This window comes from Puma concolor, chromosome B1, assembly GCF_028749965.1.
Source record: "Puma concolor isolate L17-30 chromosome B1, mPumCon1.1.hap2, whole genome shotgun sequence".
Lineage (NCBI taxonomy): Eukaryota > Metazoa > Chordata > Mammalia > Carnivora > Felidae > Puma > Puma concolor.
The window spans coordinates 167,415,404-167,433,270 of NC_141670.1; the positions used below are offsets into that span (position 1 = coordinate 167,415,404).

The window sequence follows — 17,867 nt, forward strand, 5'->3', positions numbered from 1 at the left end:
TAATATATCTTAGGGTTAAATCCTGGAGAGAAGTAGCCCCCCCTACTCCTTCCTTCATCAATCAGAGTGTGTATACAACATGTCCTTATTTTTAAACTATTACAGAAAAGAGACCAGGATCTCCGTATGTATGTGTAGTAGAGAAGTGTTTACAGGCGAAGTTGGTACCTACAGAAGCAGTGCAACACTCCATGGTCCACAGACAGTTCAGTCATGATAGCATGTGATTCTCAATCTCTTGGTACCTTCTCTGCATAAAGGGCTATAGAAGAGAAGCACTCACTGGGCCCAAGTGTGTGCTCAGGAACTGTGGCAGGAAAGGGCTGATATCAGCCCTTTTAAATGCTACAAACACAAAATTTGAAATGCTACGAATACAAAAAAAAAAGATGCGATGCTCCTCATCACATATTTTGTGAAACACTACATAAGTTACTTGAAAATAGGGATCTACATAGTCAACTATTTTGGAAGACACTCCTCTCACAAACAGGTGTGAAAGTTTAGCTAGTGAGGTTCACTGCAGCATTGCTTACCACAGTAAATGTTGACAACCAAAATTAATGGTGGATTATTTACATAAATTTTGGCAATTATTACAGTGCAATATAGCATAGCCTCTAGAAGAGTAAGGAGAGAACAGAAAGGCAGTCACAATGAAGTCTTAAGAAAAATGGTTGTAAAAGCAAAAGCACACTGTAATTTCATTTTTGTTTAAAAAACATAAAGCGTACAAGAAAAAGACAAAAGAAATGTACAAAAATGTTAACAGTGGTCTACTCTGGTGGGGATTACTTATGGCTTTTATGTTTTTCCTCATTTACCTTATCTGAGATTTTCTAAAATACTGTTTTTGTAACAAAAATGCAATAAAGAAGATAAAACAAGGCAGAGTATCATCATATCCAGTATGACTAGCTATTTTTTTACATTTGTGTAGTGATTATGTGATAAACATTCAACATTTTATCCCTTGCATTCACAGGTAACAATAAAACCTGGCTTAAAAATGTATGTGCCTAAGAGAAAATACAATGTATTTAAAAAAAAATTTTTTTTAAGTTGATTTATTTTGAGAGACACAGAGAGCAGAGGAGGGGCAGAGAGAGGGAATCTCAGGCAGACCTTACACTGTCTGCACAGAGCCCGATACGGGGATTGAACAGTGGGATCACGACCTGAGCTGAAGTCGGATGCTTAACCAACTGGGCCACCCAGGTGTCCCTAGAATTATCAAACTTTTAAGTGGGTGCCAAAAAGCCCAATCTTCAGGTTGGTTTTCACAGAAACCCACACTTACCATTTTCTTCATGGCAATAATCAAAACCTGCCACACTACATCTTCGAAAAACCATCTTATTCTCAGTGAGAGTTCCTGTCTTATCAGAAAAGAGGTACTGAATCTGCCCAAGGTCCTCGGTGATGTTCAGCGACCGGCACTGAATAGTAGAATCCATTTTCTCATTGTAGAAATCCACATCACTTTGAATAAAATATATCTGTCCAAGCTTCACAATTTCAATGGAAACATAGAGAGAAATGGGAATCAAGACCTAAGAGGAACCAAGCAATTTAAAAAATATTAGAGAGGGAAAATAACGGGTGAGAAACCAAATGTAGTTGGATTAAGTAACAAAGTCCTCAAAATTCTATGATGAACTCAACATAAATTACCTGTAACAAAATGATCATGGTCCAAAACATATAGAATCCTGCCAACAATGGTGATATGACATGCCCATCAGGCTCCGGGATATTAAAAAATATTATGTTTTCATATCTACTCAACCAGATTCCATGACCTTTCAAAAAACACACAGACATCAAAAGAATGCTACATATACACTATGTAAATATAGAACTTCATTCCTAAAGAGGAATAAAAGTATTTATTTTGGTTGAAGACCCACTGTTTATTTTTTAAAACAAATTAAAATTCAAAAGGCTCCAAATTCTCCTGTCTCGGTCTCTCTTTAAATCTCTTGCCAGGTCCCTTTACTACTGTGGCCCCATGTAACTGGATATAATCAACATTAATGTTTTTCAGATCAGAGATTGAGAAAGATAAAGATGTGAGGGAAAAAAATGAATGGCGAATGAAACCTCCTTTACAGAAGTCAAATATTCATCAATATTTTGAAAATAAAATACTTTTTTTTTTTTTTTTTTTTTTTTTTTATTTATTTATTTTTGGGACAGAGAGAGACAGAGCATGAACGGGGGAGGGGCAGAGAGAGAGGGAGACACAGAATCGGAAACAGGCTCCAGGCTCTGAGCCATCAGCCCAGAGCCCGATGCGGGGCTCGAACTCACGGACCGCGAGATCGTGACCTGGCTGAAGTCGGACGCTTAACCGACTGCGCCACCCAGGCGCCCCAGAAAATAAAATACTTTTAAATAAATACCTTGCTGAAAAGACGTCAGCAAAAAAAATCAAATTTACCTACCCAATGCACCAGTTAAACACATCACAAGCAAAAGCAGGACACACCAGAGGACATCTGTATTTGCTCTTCTTTCTAATTTGCTGCGCTTATACCTTGGACCACTGTTGTTCAGCATTGCTTTGGTTTCATGGCCTACATAGGTAACATGTCAGAAAATTTGCAAATTAAAGCCAGATAGCAAATAGCATAGTTTTAAATCTCTGTGGCAGATAATTTAATAAAGAGTAATCGCACAATAGATTTTGTTAATTTAGTTTGCTTTTGTGATCCATTTAGAAAAAAGAGACCGAGGATTAAGTTTACGAAGACAAAATTTCCTTTCTGCTTTTGTAGACTGCATTTTGAATAAATGAAAAATGTTAACTTGAAGAAAAACACAGAGGAGACAACAGTGAAAATCAGAAGTGTAACTAACCTGCATAAACCACGATGCCCACAACGGCCTCTGTGTTCCTAATGGTGCATCCTCTAAGTAATAAATTTTCTTTACTGAGACCCACGCGTTCTCTGTTGGAATGTTCTCTATAAGAAAGATAGCATAGAGATTCATCTTTAAATAGCAAAAGTGGGGATGTAAAAATAAAAATCATGCATTCTGAGTTTTCTTGACTGGAGTCAAGAAAGTCACATTAAGTCAAGCAAGTCACAAGAAAGGTTTCAAATCTCTGGGCCCTTTGATTTTCTTATCTTGCTTTGGCTTGATAAAAGATGCAACAAGTCTCAGCTACCATCATTTTCTATCATTCCCGTTTGTCAACTTCTCATACTACAAAACCTCAAAAAAAAAAATATTCCAAATAAGGAACCTACTGCTAGTACAAACTGTGTTTCAGGTAACTTAGTAACGGACAAGGGAAAAGTTCTTGATAGAATTAGAAAAATTCCATTTTCAACCTGGATGGAATCAAGGACTGTTCTAGGGAATGGTAATTTGTGGCTGCTAAACCCACTAGGTGACAGCCTGAGGATTTTATAATGAAAGAGTATGGCTGACAACACCAATCTTAATAGAACCACCAATGGAACAGGGGACATCACAGGCCTCCAGATGATACACAATAGCAAGTACCTGTTTCCACAGGTACCTAATGAAGCATCTCTAACAGCAAATCCACCTGGGGTGGAGATCAAGAGATCCATGAAGCCTTTGAAATTGTATGCAATATTTCCTGCATGTAGGTGTGTGTGTGTGTGTGTGTGTGTGTGTGTGTGTGTGTGTGTGTATCATTTTGTAGAAAAAGAAATTATGTCCTTCATCAGATTTGAAAGTGTCCCTGGACAGTTTATAGGAAATCAGATGGCCAGAAAACAATGTTCACTACCACAAGGATGCAGCCTGGTAAATGTGGTAAACTGTGATGCGGGGGGGGGGACAAAACTGGCAAAATTATGAAATAGTTAAATCTGGGTGAGAGCCCATGAGTGTTCATTATATTTTTCTTTTTGCTTTTGCCTGTTGGAAAGTTCCTGTAATAAATGGTTTAAAGATTATCAAAGCAATTACTTGATCAAGTTACAACAGTGGCAAAAATAAAGAGCAAAATAATTGGACTTTTTTTTTTTAAATAAGCAAAAGTAATGTATTTCACCTATTTTGAAAATGCCCTCTTAACTTCAGCATTAAAATTAGGTTGCTTTCTAAGCAATATACTTCAGTTGATAAGTTGTTTCTTCTTTCTTAAATATAGGAGAACTGTAATTGTTATCTGGTATCCTTGCTACCTGCAATTACTAAGGAAAACTCTGCAAAGAAGGATACCACAAAGGAGGAAGAAACAGATGTGTCATTTCACTCCTATAATTTGCAAACATCTTATTCTAGGAGATCTATGTTTGTATGCTTTCACATATGTGGTTTTAGGTACAAAGAGACAACTATAGTGTAGTGTCCTTGGGTTTAATTTAATTCTGGTTCCTGGTTTTGCAGATAAAAAATTTGTTATATAAAAAAATTTTTTTAACGTTTATTTTATTATTGAGAGACAGAGAGAGACAGAGCATGAGCATGGGAGGGACAGAGACAGGAGGAGACACAGAATCCAAAGCAGTTTCCAGGCTCTGAGCAGTTAGCACAGAGCCCAATGCGGGGCTCGAACTCACAAATGGCGAGATCATGACCTGAACAGAAGTCGGATGCTTAACCAACTGAGCCACCCAAGCACCCCTGCAGATGAAGAATTTAAGTTCAACAGTAACATTTCTATGTAGTGTTCCCAGGCAAGCCCCACACAATCCTCATCAATATAACATTCATTATCCCTAGAGCCTTTATAGGAACAGATTCAACATAGAAACCATTTCCAAAGTTCCTCAGTAAGATTTAAAATTCCTACCCCCCCCCACCAGATCCTTATTTTTCACCATTACATCACTCTAGGTTACTATCATTAGATCAAAGCCTAACTTCTATAATAATAGCATCTGCCCAAACATTAAACAGGTCCTGCCCTTGACAGGTATATGATATTTGGCACTTATGATGTGAGATCTCTGGACTCCATATGAAGCACTGACTGTCCACATAGAGCTCTCATCCCCTGAAATCACTAGGCAACATCTATTACAGGCCCAGCATTCCCACTCAGATGCTGGGAATAGAAAAACACACATAGTCTTGGCTCCTGTGGTCTAAGGGGAAGTGACTGATACAGAAATATGTAAGTGTAGTAATTATAGATATTATAATAGAAACTTGATATTCAACATGCACTGTGGACACAAATAGGGAGAAAGCTCTACCTGAGAGTAAGATCAGAGAAGGCACCATATAGAAAGTGAGCCTGAGCATCTCAATTTTTGTTGATTTTAGAAAACAGACCACAAAGCAGGTAAAGGATAAGGAGTTAGCTTAGTGGATAAAAATAATTCCACAGAAAAATCACTTTATCTACCTGGGCTGACTCTATCATTCAATGCTTCCTTGCAAGTTGCTGAAGCCAGCTTAATAGAAGCTTCAACAGAGCAGACCCAGGAAAATCTAATTACTGAGGAAGACAGAATCTGAGGGAGGGAAAAGAAGCAGAGAGCAGCTTTAGTTGTGGATTCCAAGAGAAAGGCAATTCCAGTGGTCAGATCAGACTAATCAGAAAGTAAGGCAGCACAGTTGAAGCAGACAGACATCAGAGGAGCCCATCACGAATGGAAAAACCATAGAGCAGGTGAACGTGGCATCAGAGAATCCAGAGGCAAGTGATAATTAGGACAGCCAAGAGGCTAGTGGGGCCTTAGAAGTAGGTAAGGGTTCTAGGGCAAGACTGAGTACTCACAACAGCAAATGATGTTCCAATGTGTCTATTAAGAAAAAAAAATATGTCCAAGCGGGATGAAGAGAGAGGCTGACAAGGTAGACTAGGAGTCCAGTTCCAGAAATTTAGTTAAGGCACTCACTTATCTGCTTTCTATTGCTTTAAATTAGGTTTATTTTCAAGAAATTATATAAATCAAACCATAGAGTATATATTCTTTCCTGCCTGGCTTGTTTCACTGAACGTGACATTCAGAGATGCATCCATATTTTAGCATGTAGCACCAGTGAATTCCTTTTGCTGAATTCCCCCTGCAATGAATTCCATACACTGTATGGATATACAATTTGTTCATCCATGCTCTTGTTGATGGTATTTGGCTTGTTTCCAGTTTTGGACTATTACAAACAAAGCTGCTATGAATATTTGTGTACAGACTACTCTACTGAGACATGTTTTATTTTCTCGTGGGTAACTACCTAGGAGTGGAACACCCAGATCATACAGTGGGCATATGTTTAACTTTTTAAGAAACTTCCAAGTTGTTCTTTAAAGTGGCTGTATTGCTTTATATTCCCACAAGCAGTAAGTGGGCACTCCAGTTCTCCTACTTACTCACCAGCACTGGGTATAGTTGAGTCTTTTGAACTGTTAGTAGTTGTAGCTCTGTGGTTTTAACTTGTATCTTTCTACACAGTTATTTGTCACCTATATACGTTTTTTGGTGAAGTGTCTGTTCAAATTTCTTGGACTATTTTAAAACTTATTGTTTGTTTTCTTATTACTGAGGGTTTTTTTTTTTAATGTTTATTTATTTTTGAGGGAGAGAGAGAGCATGCACACATGCTCGCGAGAGGGTAGGGGCAGAGAGAAAGGGAAACAGAGGATCCAAAGCGGGCTCTGCACTGACCGCAGACAGAGGATGTAAGGCTTGAACTTAGCAACCATGAGATCATGACCTGAGCTGAAGGTGGACACTTAACCAAATGAGCCACCCAGGCGCCCCTTATTACCAGGTTTTAAGATGTCTTTGTATAATCTGAACACATCAGTTACACGCATTGAGAACATTTTCTTCCAATCTGTTACTTATCTTTTCATTCACTTAATAGTGTCATTGAAGAGAAAAAGGTTTTAATTTTGATTCTGAAGTTCTTTTATGTATTTTTTGTCCTTTTATTGTGCTTTGGGTGTTCTGAGAAGTCTTTGCCTAACTGAAGATAGCAAAGATTTCTGTTATGTTTCCTCCATGTTTAAGGAGTTTCAAATCTTAGGTTTACATTAAACTATAGAAGCCATTTTTAGTTCAGTTTTTTTAAACAGTGAGAGGTATGGCTTGAAGTTTATTTTTTACAATATGGATATCCAATCGTTTTAGCATCATTTGTTGAAAAGAAAAACCTTTCTTCACTAAATTGCTTGTGTGTACCTTTGTCAAGGCACATTTATGGACAACAAAAACCAATCGTCCATAAATGTGTGGGTCAATTTCTGGATTCTATAATCTTTTAATCTTTTCTGATCTGCTGGTCTATCTTTATGCCAAAATGATGCTAATTTGATTACTGTACTTTACTGGAAGTTTTGAAATCAGGTGGTGTTGGCTCTCCCACTCTGTTCTGTTTCAGTGCTGTTTTAAGGTAATATAGGTTCTTTGCAACCCCATATAAATTTTAGAATAAACTTGTCAATTTCTTTAAAAAAAAAATAACAAAACCATGCTGGGATTTTGATTAGGATTACATTGAATCTACAGATCGATTTAGAAAAAAAATTAAAATAAACATGCCAATTTCTTTAAAAAAACACATGCTAGGATTTTGATTAGGATTACATTGAATCTACAGATCGATTTGGAAAAAAAACTGAATCATAACAATACTGAGTCTTTCAACCCATGAACAGCATACATTGCTCCATTTATTTAGGTCTTTCATTTCTTTCCGCAGTGTTCAATGGTTTTGAGTGTGCAGGTGTTTCACAACTTTTGTCAGGATTAGCCTCAGGTATTTCATTTTTTCTGATGCTATCATAAGTTGTATTTTGAAAAATTTCAATATCTGATTGCTCATTGCTAGTATATAGAAATACAATGGATTTCTGTATATTGATCTGTTTCCTACAACATTGTTAAGCCCAATTGTTAAATTCTTATAGATTTTATCAGGTTTTCCACAAAGAGCATCAAGCCATCTATGAATAATAAACAGTTTTACTTCTTTTTAAGTTGAAATCTTTTATTTCCTTTTCTTGCCTGACTACACTAATCTAGAATCTCTAGTGAAATCTTGAATAAAAGTGGTGAGAGTAAATATCCTTGTCTTGTTCCTGATCTTAGGGAAAAAACATTTAAAAGCATTTAGTCTTGCACCATTAAGTATGATTCTAACTGTAGGTTCTTCATATATGCCATTACCGGGTTGAGAGAGTTCCTTTCTAGTTCCAGTTTGCAAGAACAGAAGTTAGATTTTGTCAAATGCTTTGTCTACATTCATGAGATGATCACTTGGGTTTTTCTTTTTTAATTTGTTAATTGGGGCTTGTTAATATGGTGGATTACATCATTTGACTTTCTAATATTAAGGTTTTTTTTTGTTTTTGTTTTTTTTTTGAGAGAGAGAGAGAGCGAGCATGCGAATAAGGGACGGGGAAGAGGGGAAGAGAGGGAAAATCTTACGCAGGCTCCACACTCAGGGTGGAGCCTGACGCAGGGCTCAATCCCACAACCCTGGGATCATGACCTGAGCTGAAATCAAGACTTGGACACTCAACCGACTGAGCCACTTAAGCACTCTGCTTTTCTAATATTAAACCAGCCTGCATTTTTGGGATAGGTCCCACTGGGTCATGATATATTATCCTTCTTATATATCATTGGATTTGATTTGCCATAATTTTGCATCTGTGTTCATGCAGGACACTGATCTTTCCATAAGTGTCTTTGTATGTTTATGGTATCAGGATAATCCTGGTCTCCAAAATGAGTTGGAAATTTTCTTTACCATTCTCTCATAAGATCACTACTATGAAGTAGATCTGATTGTCTCCTCTCCTCTTAAAAATCAGGGAACTGAGTGGGGCGCCTGGGTGGCGCAGTTGGTTAGGCGTCCGACTTCAGCCAGGTCACGATCTCGCGGTCTGTGAGTTCGAGCCCCGCGTCAGGCTCTGGGCTGATGGCTCGGAGCCTGGAGCCTGTTTCCCTCCGATTCTGTGTCTCCCTCTCTCTCTGACCCTCCCCCGTTCATGCTCTGTCTCTCTCTGTCCCAAAAATAAAGGTTGAAAAAAAAAAAAAAATTTAAAAAAAAAAAAAATCAGGGAACTGAGGATCAAAAAGAGTAAATAACTTGGTTCAAGGCATAAAGCACTTAAGTGTCTGAAATTAGGTAAGACACCAAATTCTAGCTGCCCTTGCAAAAGGGATATAGATGCCTCGAGGGCTCCAGAATGAACACTGTTGTGACTTCCCATACTTTTTCTTACACATTTCAATTCCTTGGCTACCTTTTGCCAACCAGAAATATCCACTTGATACTCTAATTCTGCAGGAGGACACTATCCTATCATGTCACCTAGGTTGCCAGTTCTGTGAAGGCCCCTCCTTCCAAACAACATGTCTTAAGCTTAATACAGAGCTCATGTAAAACATTCTTACACCACTGACCGAGATTTTGTGATTATTTTAAGAACAAGCTTTTGTTGTGGTTTTTATTTTTAATTATTTTTTAAATATAATTTATTGTCAAATTGGCTTTCATACAACACCCAGTTAATAATATTTACCAGATTATTAAAATAAAGACAAATTAATAGGTGGCTAAACACATGGCCTTTGGTGATTTAACTTGGATATACATACACAAAAATACTGCAGTAAATATAATTGCAACACATAATTCTACTCATACCAATGAAGGTTAAGTCATGTATCACTCACAGGTAGCCTCGGAATCTGTTGAGGTCATTGTTTGGACTTTCACATTCTATCTTACTGGAGAATTTCTCTGGATCAACTTCAGAGTCCTAAAAACAAACAAAAAAATAAATATATACATATATATACACACACACACACACACATATATCTACATATTTTAAAATCATGACACAAGAAAAATTCAAAGTTAAACCCTTGATATTTAAGTGTTTATCCTTTCACCAACTCTTAAGATAAAACTAATGCATTCTTGCTACCAAATTTAGGTCACAAATTGCCCAAATAAAGAAAATGAAGAACAGTAGAGGCATAATCATAAATGAATATGTGGGATGGGGATGGTCCTGGAGCATTAACAAACATCTATAGGTCTTATTCATACACTAGAATCCATGCAGGACTCTCTGCAGAGAAGACCTTCTATTCATACAGCAGACACTCCTTTATGCAGAAATCACTGAAAAGCTGAAAATACTTTGTTGTTATTCTTTTATCATGTAGGGATTTTCGGAGATTAAATGTGTATGCGAACACTCTGAGCACATTATGCATTTATCCCAGCAAATTTTCTTTAAAAATTTAAAAATAAGTTGGACGTCAGCATTTACAAAATTCTCTAATGGATTAAATGGTAATTTTAGTATGCTTTATGAAACCCGTGAGCAAATAAACAAAATGTTTTTATAGAACACAGGCATGGATTCACTAAGAATAAGCCAGGGAAACCTTATCTCATTTCCTTGTTTTCATATGAATGTTTGCCTAATAAAAAAAATTATTATTGATATATCTCATCAAGTATTAACGTATCACAGCAAAACATATGGAAAATGAGTTATATAATTAGATGATTTGATTTGCTAATCACTAATTTTTTAGTTCTTTTGATGTAGTAGAATCTCTATTATGTACTTTAAACATACTAATTTCTTAATATGAGGTAGGTGCTATAATTAGGTCTAATTAACAGGTAAAGAAAGAGACACAGAGAGAAGATCAGTAATTTGCTCTACGTCTCCACACAAGGAGACGTTTAGAAACAGGATTATAATCTAGGTCATGGGATGCCAGAGCACTCACCCTTAATTGATCCCAAAGTGTACTGATTAATCAACTGGTGTTACCGTCAGAATAGGTACTTAGTAGTATATAATGGAATCTCAAGTTGTACAAGATTTTTACAAACGTCTTAGTAATATAAATGTTCACAAAAGTGACAATGCGAAGCTGAGAGGCTTATCAATCACAGGATCTAAATTAAATCCATAGATAGAAAGACGGCCCAATGTTACACCATATCATGAAACTTACTAAAGATCAGGGCATTTATTTGGCTAAAACACTTTTTAGTTTATGAACTTAATGGTTCAGTTTAAGTCAGTTACCTGACTTAATGGTTCAGTTTTAAAAAGACTATTAAATTTTTAAAAACTTCATCTCAAGTGCTTCCAGAGACAGGGAAGGGAAACTAATATTTAAGCAATGTACATGATATTTTTACATACATTACTTCATTTACATCTCACAGCAATGGTATGAGACAGGCATCATCATTTCTATTTTAAGATAAACTGAGGCACAAAATAAGTGACTTGCCCAAGGCCACACAATAATGTAATAGGAGAGCTAGAATTCATTCAAACTCATGTTCACAGAACTTCACAGTTCTTGTTTCCCTCGCCACAGTGTGGTGAAGAGTCTAGAAGCCCTGTGGCATGAGAAACTACACAAGTCTCAAAAGGTCTGGGTATGTATGCAATTATACATTGTAGGAACAGAAGGTGATCGTTTCCATTGCAAAATAATTTTCCAAATTGCAAAATAATTCTGTTAGTTTCCCTTAATTCAGTTCCAAAAAATATAGGATCGCCAGACTAAAATGTGTGAACTTCAAAGTCATTACAGCCTATTATCTATAAAACACTTCCAGGGATATCTGTAAATGGATTAAGCCCTCTGGGCTTCTATTTTGTAATGGTAAAAATAAATTTAAAAATCTCATTTTCTGTCTCTGTGAAAAATGAGCTCGGTCATCTTCTGAAAGGAAAAATGTTAATAAGTCACCAAGTGAGAACACAGTATTTACCTGCTCTGCATATCCCCGAACCACCTGCCTCTGTTTTAAATTGCTCTCTCCATCGAGACCCGAAGTCTCAATGTGACAGATTCCATCTGGATCGGTGGAAAAGAGTAAGACCATGTCTGCAGGAATAACCTCATTACAGGAAAGGCGAATGAAGTCCCCAACAGCAACGTCTTTCCAGCATTGGTCGACATATTTTTTCTCTTTCCTAACATTGGGGGAGGAGGGGAAGTTTAAAGAGAATATTAAGACAGAAACACAGATAATCTTATTTTTTAGGTTTTGTGTATAATTTGAGGCATGTTTTAAGCATTTGGGGTGAATTTTAATCCATTAAATGCTAAAACGGAAGCCAGAGAAAACCTAAATTCCAGAATTTGCTTCACCTGAAAATTTAGTTATTTAGTTACTAAAACACATTTTTCAGCTCTTTAGTCCTTGAGATTTTTGAACTATTAAGCTGCTTGAGAGTAATTCTGGAATAAAACTAACGTTTGATAAGTTTATTCACGCATAAGGCAATTACTGTGTGCTGCCCTGTGGTCAGGTATCAAGAACTCACAAGTGCACAAGACATACCATCTACTTTCAAGGAGCTTTCCATCCTTTGGATAGGATGAATAATGAAAGAAAACATCAAGGAAATGAAATAAAAAATAAAATGAAATAAATAAAATACTCAGCGTTTTAAAAATCATTATACTGCTATTAACGCCTCTAACTATCACTTAATGGAAATACTGATAGTCATGAGTCTGCTGTAGCTGATCATTAGAAAGAAGAATGGCAAATTTTAAGTCTTTTCAAAAGTGTAGTTTTCCCATTTATATATTCATTTTAAAGGAAAGAGACATCATTTGAGATTGTCTGCCTTAAATACCCTGCTTTATGTTAAAGTTTTTCTCATGCCTTTTCATACTAACCAGCATGAATGACGCTTCACAAAGCATTTTCCTTAGAGTAGAATGAGGAAATCTGTATCAAAGAACATCATATCAACTAGTTCAGCAGCATTTCATATACAATGCTATCAACAAATATTAGGAAGGTCTGTCTCATTCCTCCATTGCCTACCAATGCAACTGGTAATTGTCACAAAAATACACTTATTTCTAAAGTAAAGATTTCTCTTCAATTACATTTATAGAGCTAAATATTCAAATTCATTGTCAAAGAAGCCTGAGCGACAGCTATATGCTAAATTATGCATCAGATCAAATAGAAATGCCACCTTACGCCAATGTTTGTACACTTTCTGCTATAGGGAATTATATCCGTTATCTCAAGAAATATTTAACTTAAAAGGATACCTAAGAAGTACGTTTTCAGGACGCTTTTCCCCCAAATACCTAATGCACCAGGTTGAATCCAACTAAAGAAAATCCTCAATTACCTAAAGAGTTGGTTAGTGTAAGGAGAAAGGCAAATCAATGGTCTGTACCACCCTTTTTTCCTACTGTTTGTATACACCAGTTCACTCTTCATGGAAGGAAGTAAGAGAGAAGATCAAAAACCCAGGCATGGATCATATTTCAAAGGTTCAGTCCTACAACTCTAAGAGTAGTGATTTCATTCCATAAAAAATGGGGAGTCACAAGATTCACCAGAAGAAGGATTTGATACTATCTCTACTTGCTAACTCCTGTGACAGAGTAATGGATGGATTTTGGGTGTCAGGCTAATTTGGAGTAGGAATGGCCAAAAACAAAACAAAACAAAACAACAATGTAAAGTTATTGAAATAATTCAGGAGAAGAATGAAGATGATCAAAATTAAGGCAATAGCAACAGAGATAAATACAAGATTAAATCAAGACATGTTTGGGTTTTTCTACTTAGTACATGTTTTACGACTTAGTACACCATATTTCATGACTTACTACATGTAAAGAAGTTATAGAAGATGACATTATGGTTTCTAACTTGCCTGACGGGATGAGGAATGGTGCCTTTTGCCATGTGTCAAATTTTAGAAGCAACTGGTCACATGAGAGGGCAGATAATAAAAACTCAGACTGGAAAGGTTTTATCTGAAATGGGATATAAATTGAAGATGTGCAGCAATTTGAGGGTTCTGATCTGAATTTCCAGATGTGAGTTTGGAAGTACTAGGTACAGAGACACCTATGTCAGACACCAGGTAAGGACATGAGATTCCTCAGGAAAAGAGACGTCAAGGTGATAGAGAATTGGAAGGAGACCCAAGAGAAAACGAGATCACAGAAATCTAGGGAGAAGGAAAGTTCAAAAAGGGAGTCATCATAGTAAAAGAAGCTGCAAAGGGGCCATTCCTACAGCATTTATTTATTACGATGTCTGTTGACTATGGAAAAGGCTGATGGTGTAAAATTGTTGCTGGGGAGTGTGAATTAGAAAGTAAGACCTCCATGAACCTAAGAATGCCTGAAGGTTGAAGAAGTAGAGCATGTCACGTTTAGCCTCTGAAAGGAATAAGGGGTAAAAGTAGCCACTGCAATGAAAGGTAAGTCAAAGGACAAAGGATGAGAGAATTGGACATGAACATGGGCTGTTGGGAAGGAGTCTATGGAAAAGGCAAGGTAGAAGATAGAACACAGAGTAGGAAAGGTGGTTGAGGTTTTGAAGAAACAACAAGAAACAGAAGTGTCTGGGTGGCTCAGTCAGTCAAATGCTTGACTCTTGATTTTGACTCAGGTCAGGATCTCATGGTTGTGAGATCAAGGCCCCGTTGGGCTCCACACTGGAGCCTGCTTAAGATTCTCTCTCTCTCCCCCTCTACGGCACACGCATGCATGCTTTTTCTCTCAAAAATGAAAGAAAGAAAGAAAGAAAGAAAGAAAGAAAGAAAGAAAGAAAGAAAGAGAGAGAGAGAGAGAGAGAGAGAGAGAGAGAGAAAGAAAGAAAGAAAGAAAGAAAGAAAGAAAGAAAGAAAGAAAGGAAGGAAGGAAGGAAGGAAGAAAGAAAAACAACAAGGAATAGGATTAAGAACACAGATGAAAGGAGGCACCTGGGTAGCTCAGTCAAACAACTTCGGCTCAGGTCAGGTTATAGTCCGTGGGTTCAAGCCCCAGATTGGACTCTGCTGACAGCTAAGAGCCCAGAGCCCTCTTTGAATTCTGTGTTTCCCTCTCTCTGCCCCTCCCACGCTTGCATGCACGCATGCTCGCTCTCTCTCTCTCTCAAAAATAAATAAAACATTTTAAAAAACTGAAAAAAAAAAGGAAAAAAGAACACAGATGAAGGGTTACTATTATAATAAAAGGAGCTAGTTCTTCATCTCAGGTCAGAAGAAAGTAGGTATAAATGTGAATGATGCACAAAGGAATCTGGGATACATACGTTCATGCTTAATGACCTCTACTTTTTCTATGAGGAAAGCTATGAGGAAAATTTGCTAAGAATTTGTGAAGTGTGATGATAGGAAGAGAAGACAGACTTGAATCTTAGGGTTAAGAATTTTATTTTTCTTTCAAACGTAAAAAGTAGGATTCCTATGAAGGACAAGTTTATTTATTCCACATTGGAACGAAATTCAAATGAAGCCAATTTCATAACTGAATTAACTTCATTGTCCCCTATTTGGAGTAAACACCAGGATTTCAAAAAAAAAAAAAAAAATAGCTAATTTGCCCAACAGCTAGCTCATTTAGATCAATAAACATATACTGATGTTAATTTATGCCAGCTACCATATTAGGTGCTAAGAATACACAAATGGTTAATATATGTTCACCACCCTATTGAAGTTATGGTTGAAATTTGAAAAAGAGACACAAACAGTACTTTCTTAAGAGAGAGGTCTGTAGGTACAGGTTACTACTACTACTATGGAAGCCAACCATTGGGGCGTTTAGTCCTGGAGGAGGTGAGTCTTATAGGATGATCAAGACTGACTGAGGTGAAGACAGTGGAACAGTGTATCAGTCAGGGTACTCAGGCAGAGTACAAAGACATAGGGCAAGAGAACACAGTGTGAGAAACCAAGTGCAAGCTGGTGACAATGCTCACTGCCACATTTAACTAGCTCTGAAGATTTATCATCATAGGAGACTCAAAACAAGGCTGTATTTCCTTACCCAATCAAGAATTAAAACTAGTAAAAGGACCTTCTTCTTCTCCCACAGCCTGAATACACAAGTAGAATTTATTGCATCTAGTTATTTGCTTGTGCTCCTGAACCACTGTCACTGGACAGGACATAGCCTTCACAATCCCTCCTTCAGGCAAACTCCTAGACCCAATTCTGCTTCTCTTAGAGTTCAAGATCAAACAGCTCTGCTACATAAGCATGGGAAACGTGGGGAAGAACACACTGGACTATTAGCAGTGATTACACTGGAGTGGGGGTTGGGAGGAAGGGGAGACATAAGAAGAAAGAGTGGAGGATGTAAACTTCTATTTCTTACTTTAACAAATTTAAACAGAGGATTCTGAGTATTTCTCTTTGATGTAGCATTTTTCCCATAAAATACTAAAAAATTTACAATAATCAAATAATAATCACTGTATAAACAGCAGCTAAAATTTATCAGATGCTTTATACACACCAACTGATTTAATTTTTGTATCAATGTTATGTGGTTAGTACTATGAAGGAATTACAATCCCTGCCCCCTACCCTACCTTTTACAAATTAGAAAAAACTGGTTTTGGTAAGTTAAGTAACCTTCTCAAGGTCCCCCAGCTCCTAAACTTGTCCTGGGACTTAAATCAAGGTCCATAGGTCCAGGGCCCAGCTCTCAAGAAGGAGACGTCACTCCAAATATATAGTCACTTACTGAGGACTGCCAAATAAAAAACGGTTTAGAAAGTGAATTTCAAGAACCATCACTTTAGAAAATATCACACAAAAGATTAATTACTTTAGGAGGTCACTGATATTTAGTCTCATTTTAAGACTGCTGCAATCCTATGAATTTATGAGATAATCCTAAAATGTTAACATTACTATTTTGAAACTCCTAAAATCAACACAGTGATTCTTATTATATATTTTTTAATGCTTATTTATTTCTGAGGGCGAGAGAGAGCATGCAGGGGAGGGGCAGAGAGAGAGGGAGACAGAGGATCCAAAGCAGGCTCTGTGCTGACAGCAGAGAGCCTGATGTGGGGCTTGAACTCGCAAACCATGGGACCACGATCTGAGCCGAAGTCGGATGCTTAACTGACTGAGCCACCCATTTGCCCCAACACAGTGATTTGTCAAAATCAGAAAATAATGTAGGTTCCTGGAAGAAAGGTATTGTATTTACCTTTTTTTCCATTTTTTGTTTAAATCTCTAAATCTCTCAGTGCTTACAATGAGTAGGCATTCAAATTTGTTGAGTGATTAGGTTTTTTTCATAATATTTTTATTTTTTTATTTTTTTTACTATGAAATTTATTGTCAAATTGGTTTCCATACAACACCCAGTGCTCATCCCAACAGGTGCCCTCCTCAATCAGTGCCCATCACCCACCCTCCCCTCCCTCCCACCTCCCACCAACCCTCAGATTATTCTCAGCTTTTAAGAGTCTCTTATGGTTTGGCTCCCTCCCTAACTTTTTTTTTTCCTTCCCCTCCCCCATGGTCTTAAGTTTCTCAGGATCCACATAGGAGTGAAAACATATGGTCTCTGTCTTTCTCTGTATGACTTATTTCACTTAGCATAACACTCTCCAGTTCCATCCACGTTGCTACAAGAGCCATATTTCATTCTTTCTCATTGCCACGTAGTATTCCATTGTGTACATAAACCACAATTTCTTTATCCATTCGTCAGTTGATAGACATTTAGGCTCTTTCCATAATTTGGCCATTGTTGAAAGTGCTGCTATAAACATTGGGGTACAAGTGCCCCTATGCCTCAGCACTCCTGTATTCCTAGGGTAAATTCCTAGCAGTGCTATTGCTAGGTCATAGGGTAGATCTATTTTTTGAGGAACCTCCACACTGTTTTCCAGAGTGGCTGCACCAGTTTGCATTCCCACCACCAGTGCAAGAGGGTTCCCGTTTCTCCACATCCTCTCCAGCATCTATCATCTCTTGATTTGTTCATTTTAGCCACTCTGACTGGCATGAGGTGGTATCTGAGTGTGGTTTTGATTTCTATTTCCCTGATGAGGAACGACGTTGAGCATCTTTTCATGTGCCCGTTGGCCATCTGGATGTCTTCGTTAGAGAAGTGTCTATTCATGTT

At 37.3% G+C, this 17,867-nt stretch overlaps 1 protein-coding gene across 5 annotated transcripts in view; it reads right to left on the bottom strand.

Moving 5' to 3' along the window:
- ATP10D (ATPase phospholipid transporting 10D (putative)) overlaps window positions 1-17,867 on the bottom strand; it is a 109,421-nt gene that overhangs the window by 49,585 nt on the left and 41,969 nt on the right. For 4 of the 5 annotated variants that reach the window (XM_086705127.1, XM_025922358.2, XM_086705129.1 and 1 more), the window contains 6 exons: window positions 11,713-11,917; window positions 9,627-9,712; window positions 2,863-2,969; window positions 2,448-2,579; window positions 1,675-1,802; window positions 1,301-1,553 (listed from right to left, as the gene is read on the bottom strand). In XM_086705127.1, coding sequence (XP_086561253.1) covers window positions 1,301-1,553; window positions 1,675-1,802; window positions 2,448-2,579; window positions 2,863-2,969; window positions 9,627-9,712; window positions 11,713-11,917 — 911 coding nt within the window. The remainder of the gene's footprint in view (window positions 1-1,300; window positions 1,554-1,674; window positions 1,803-2,447; window positions 2,580-2,862; window positions 2,970-9,626; window positions 9,713-11,712; window positions 11,918-17,867) is intronic. The other variant, XM_086705128.1, reaches the window with a different exon arrangement.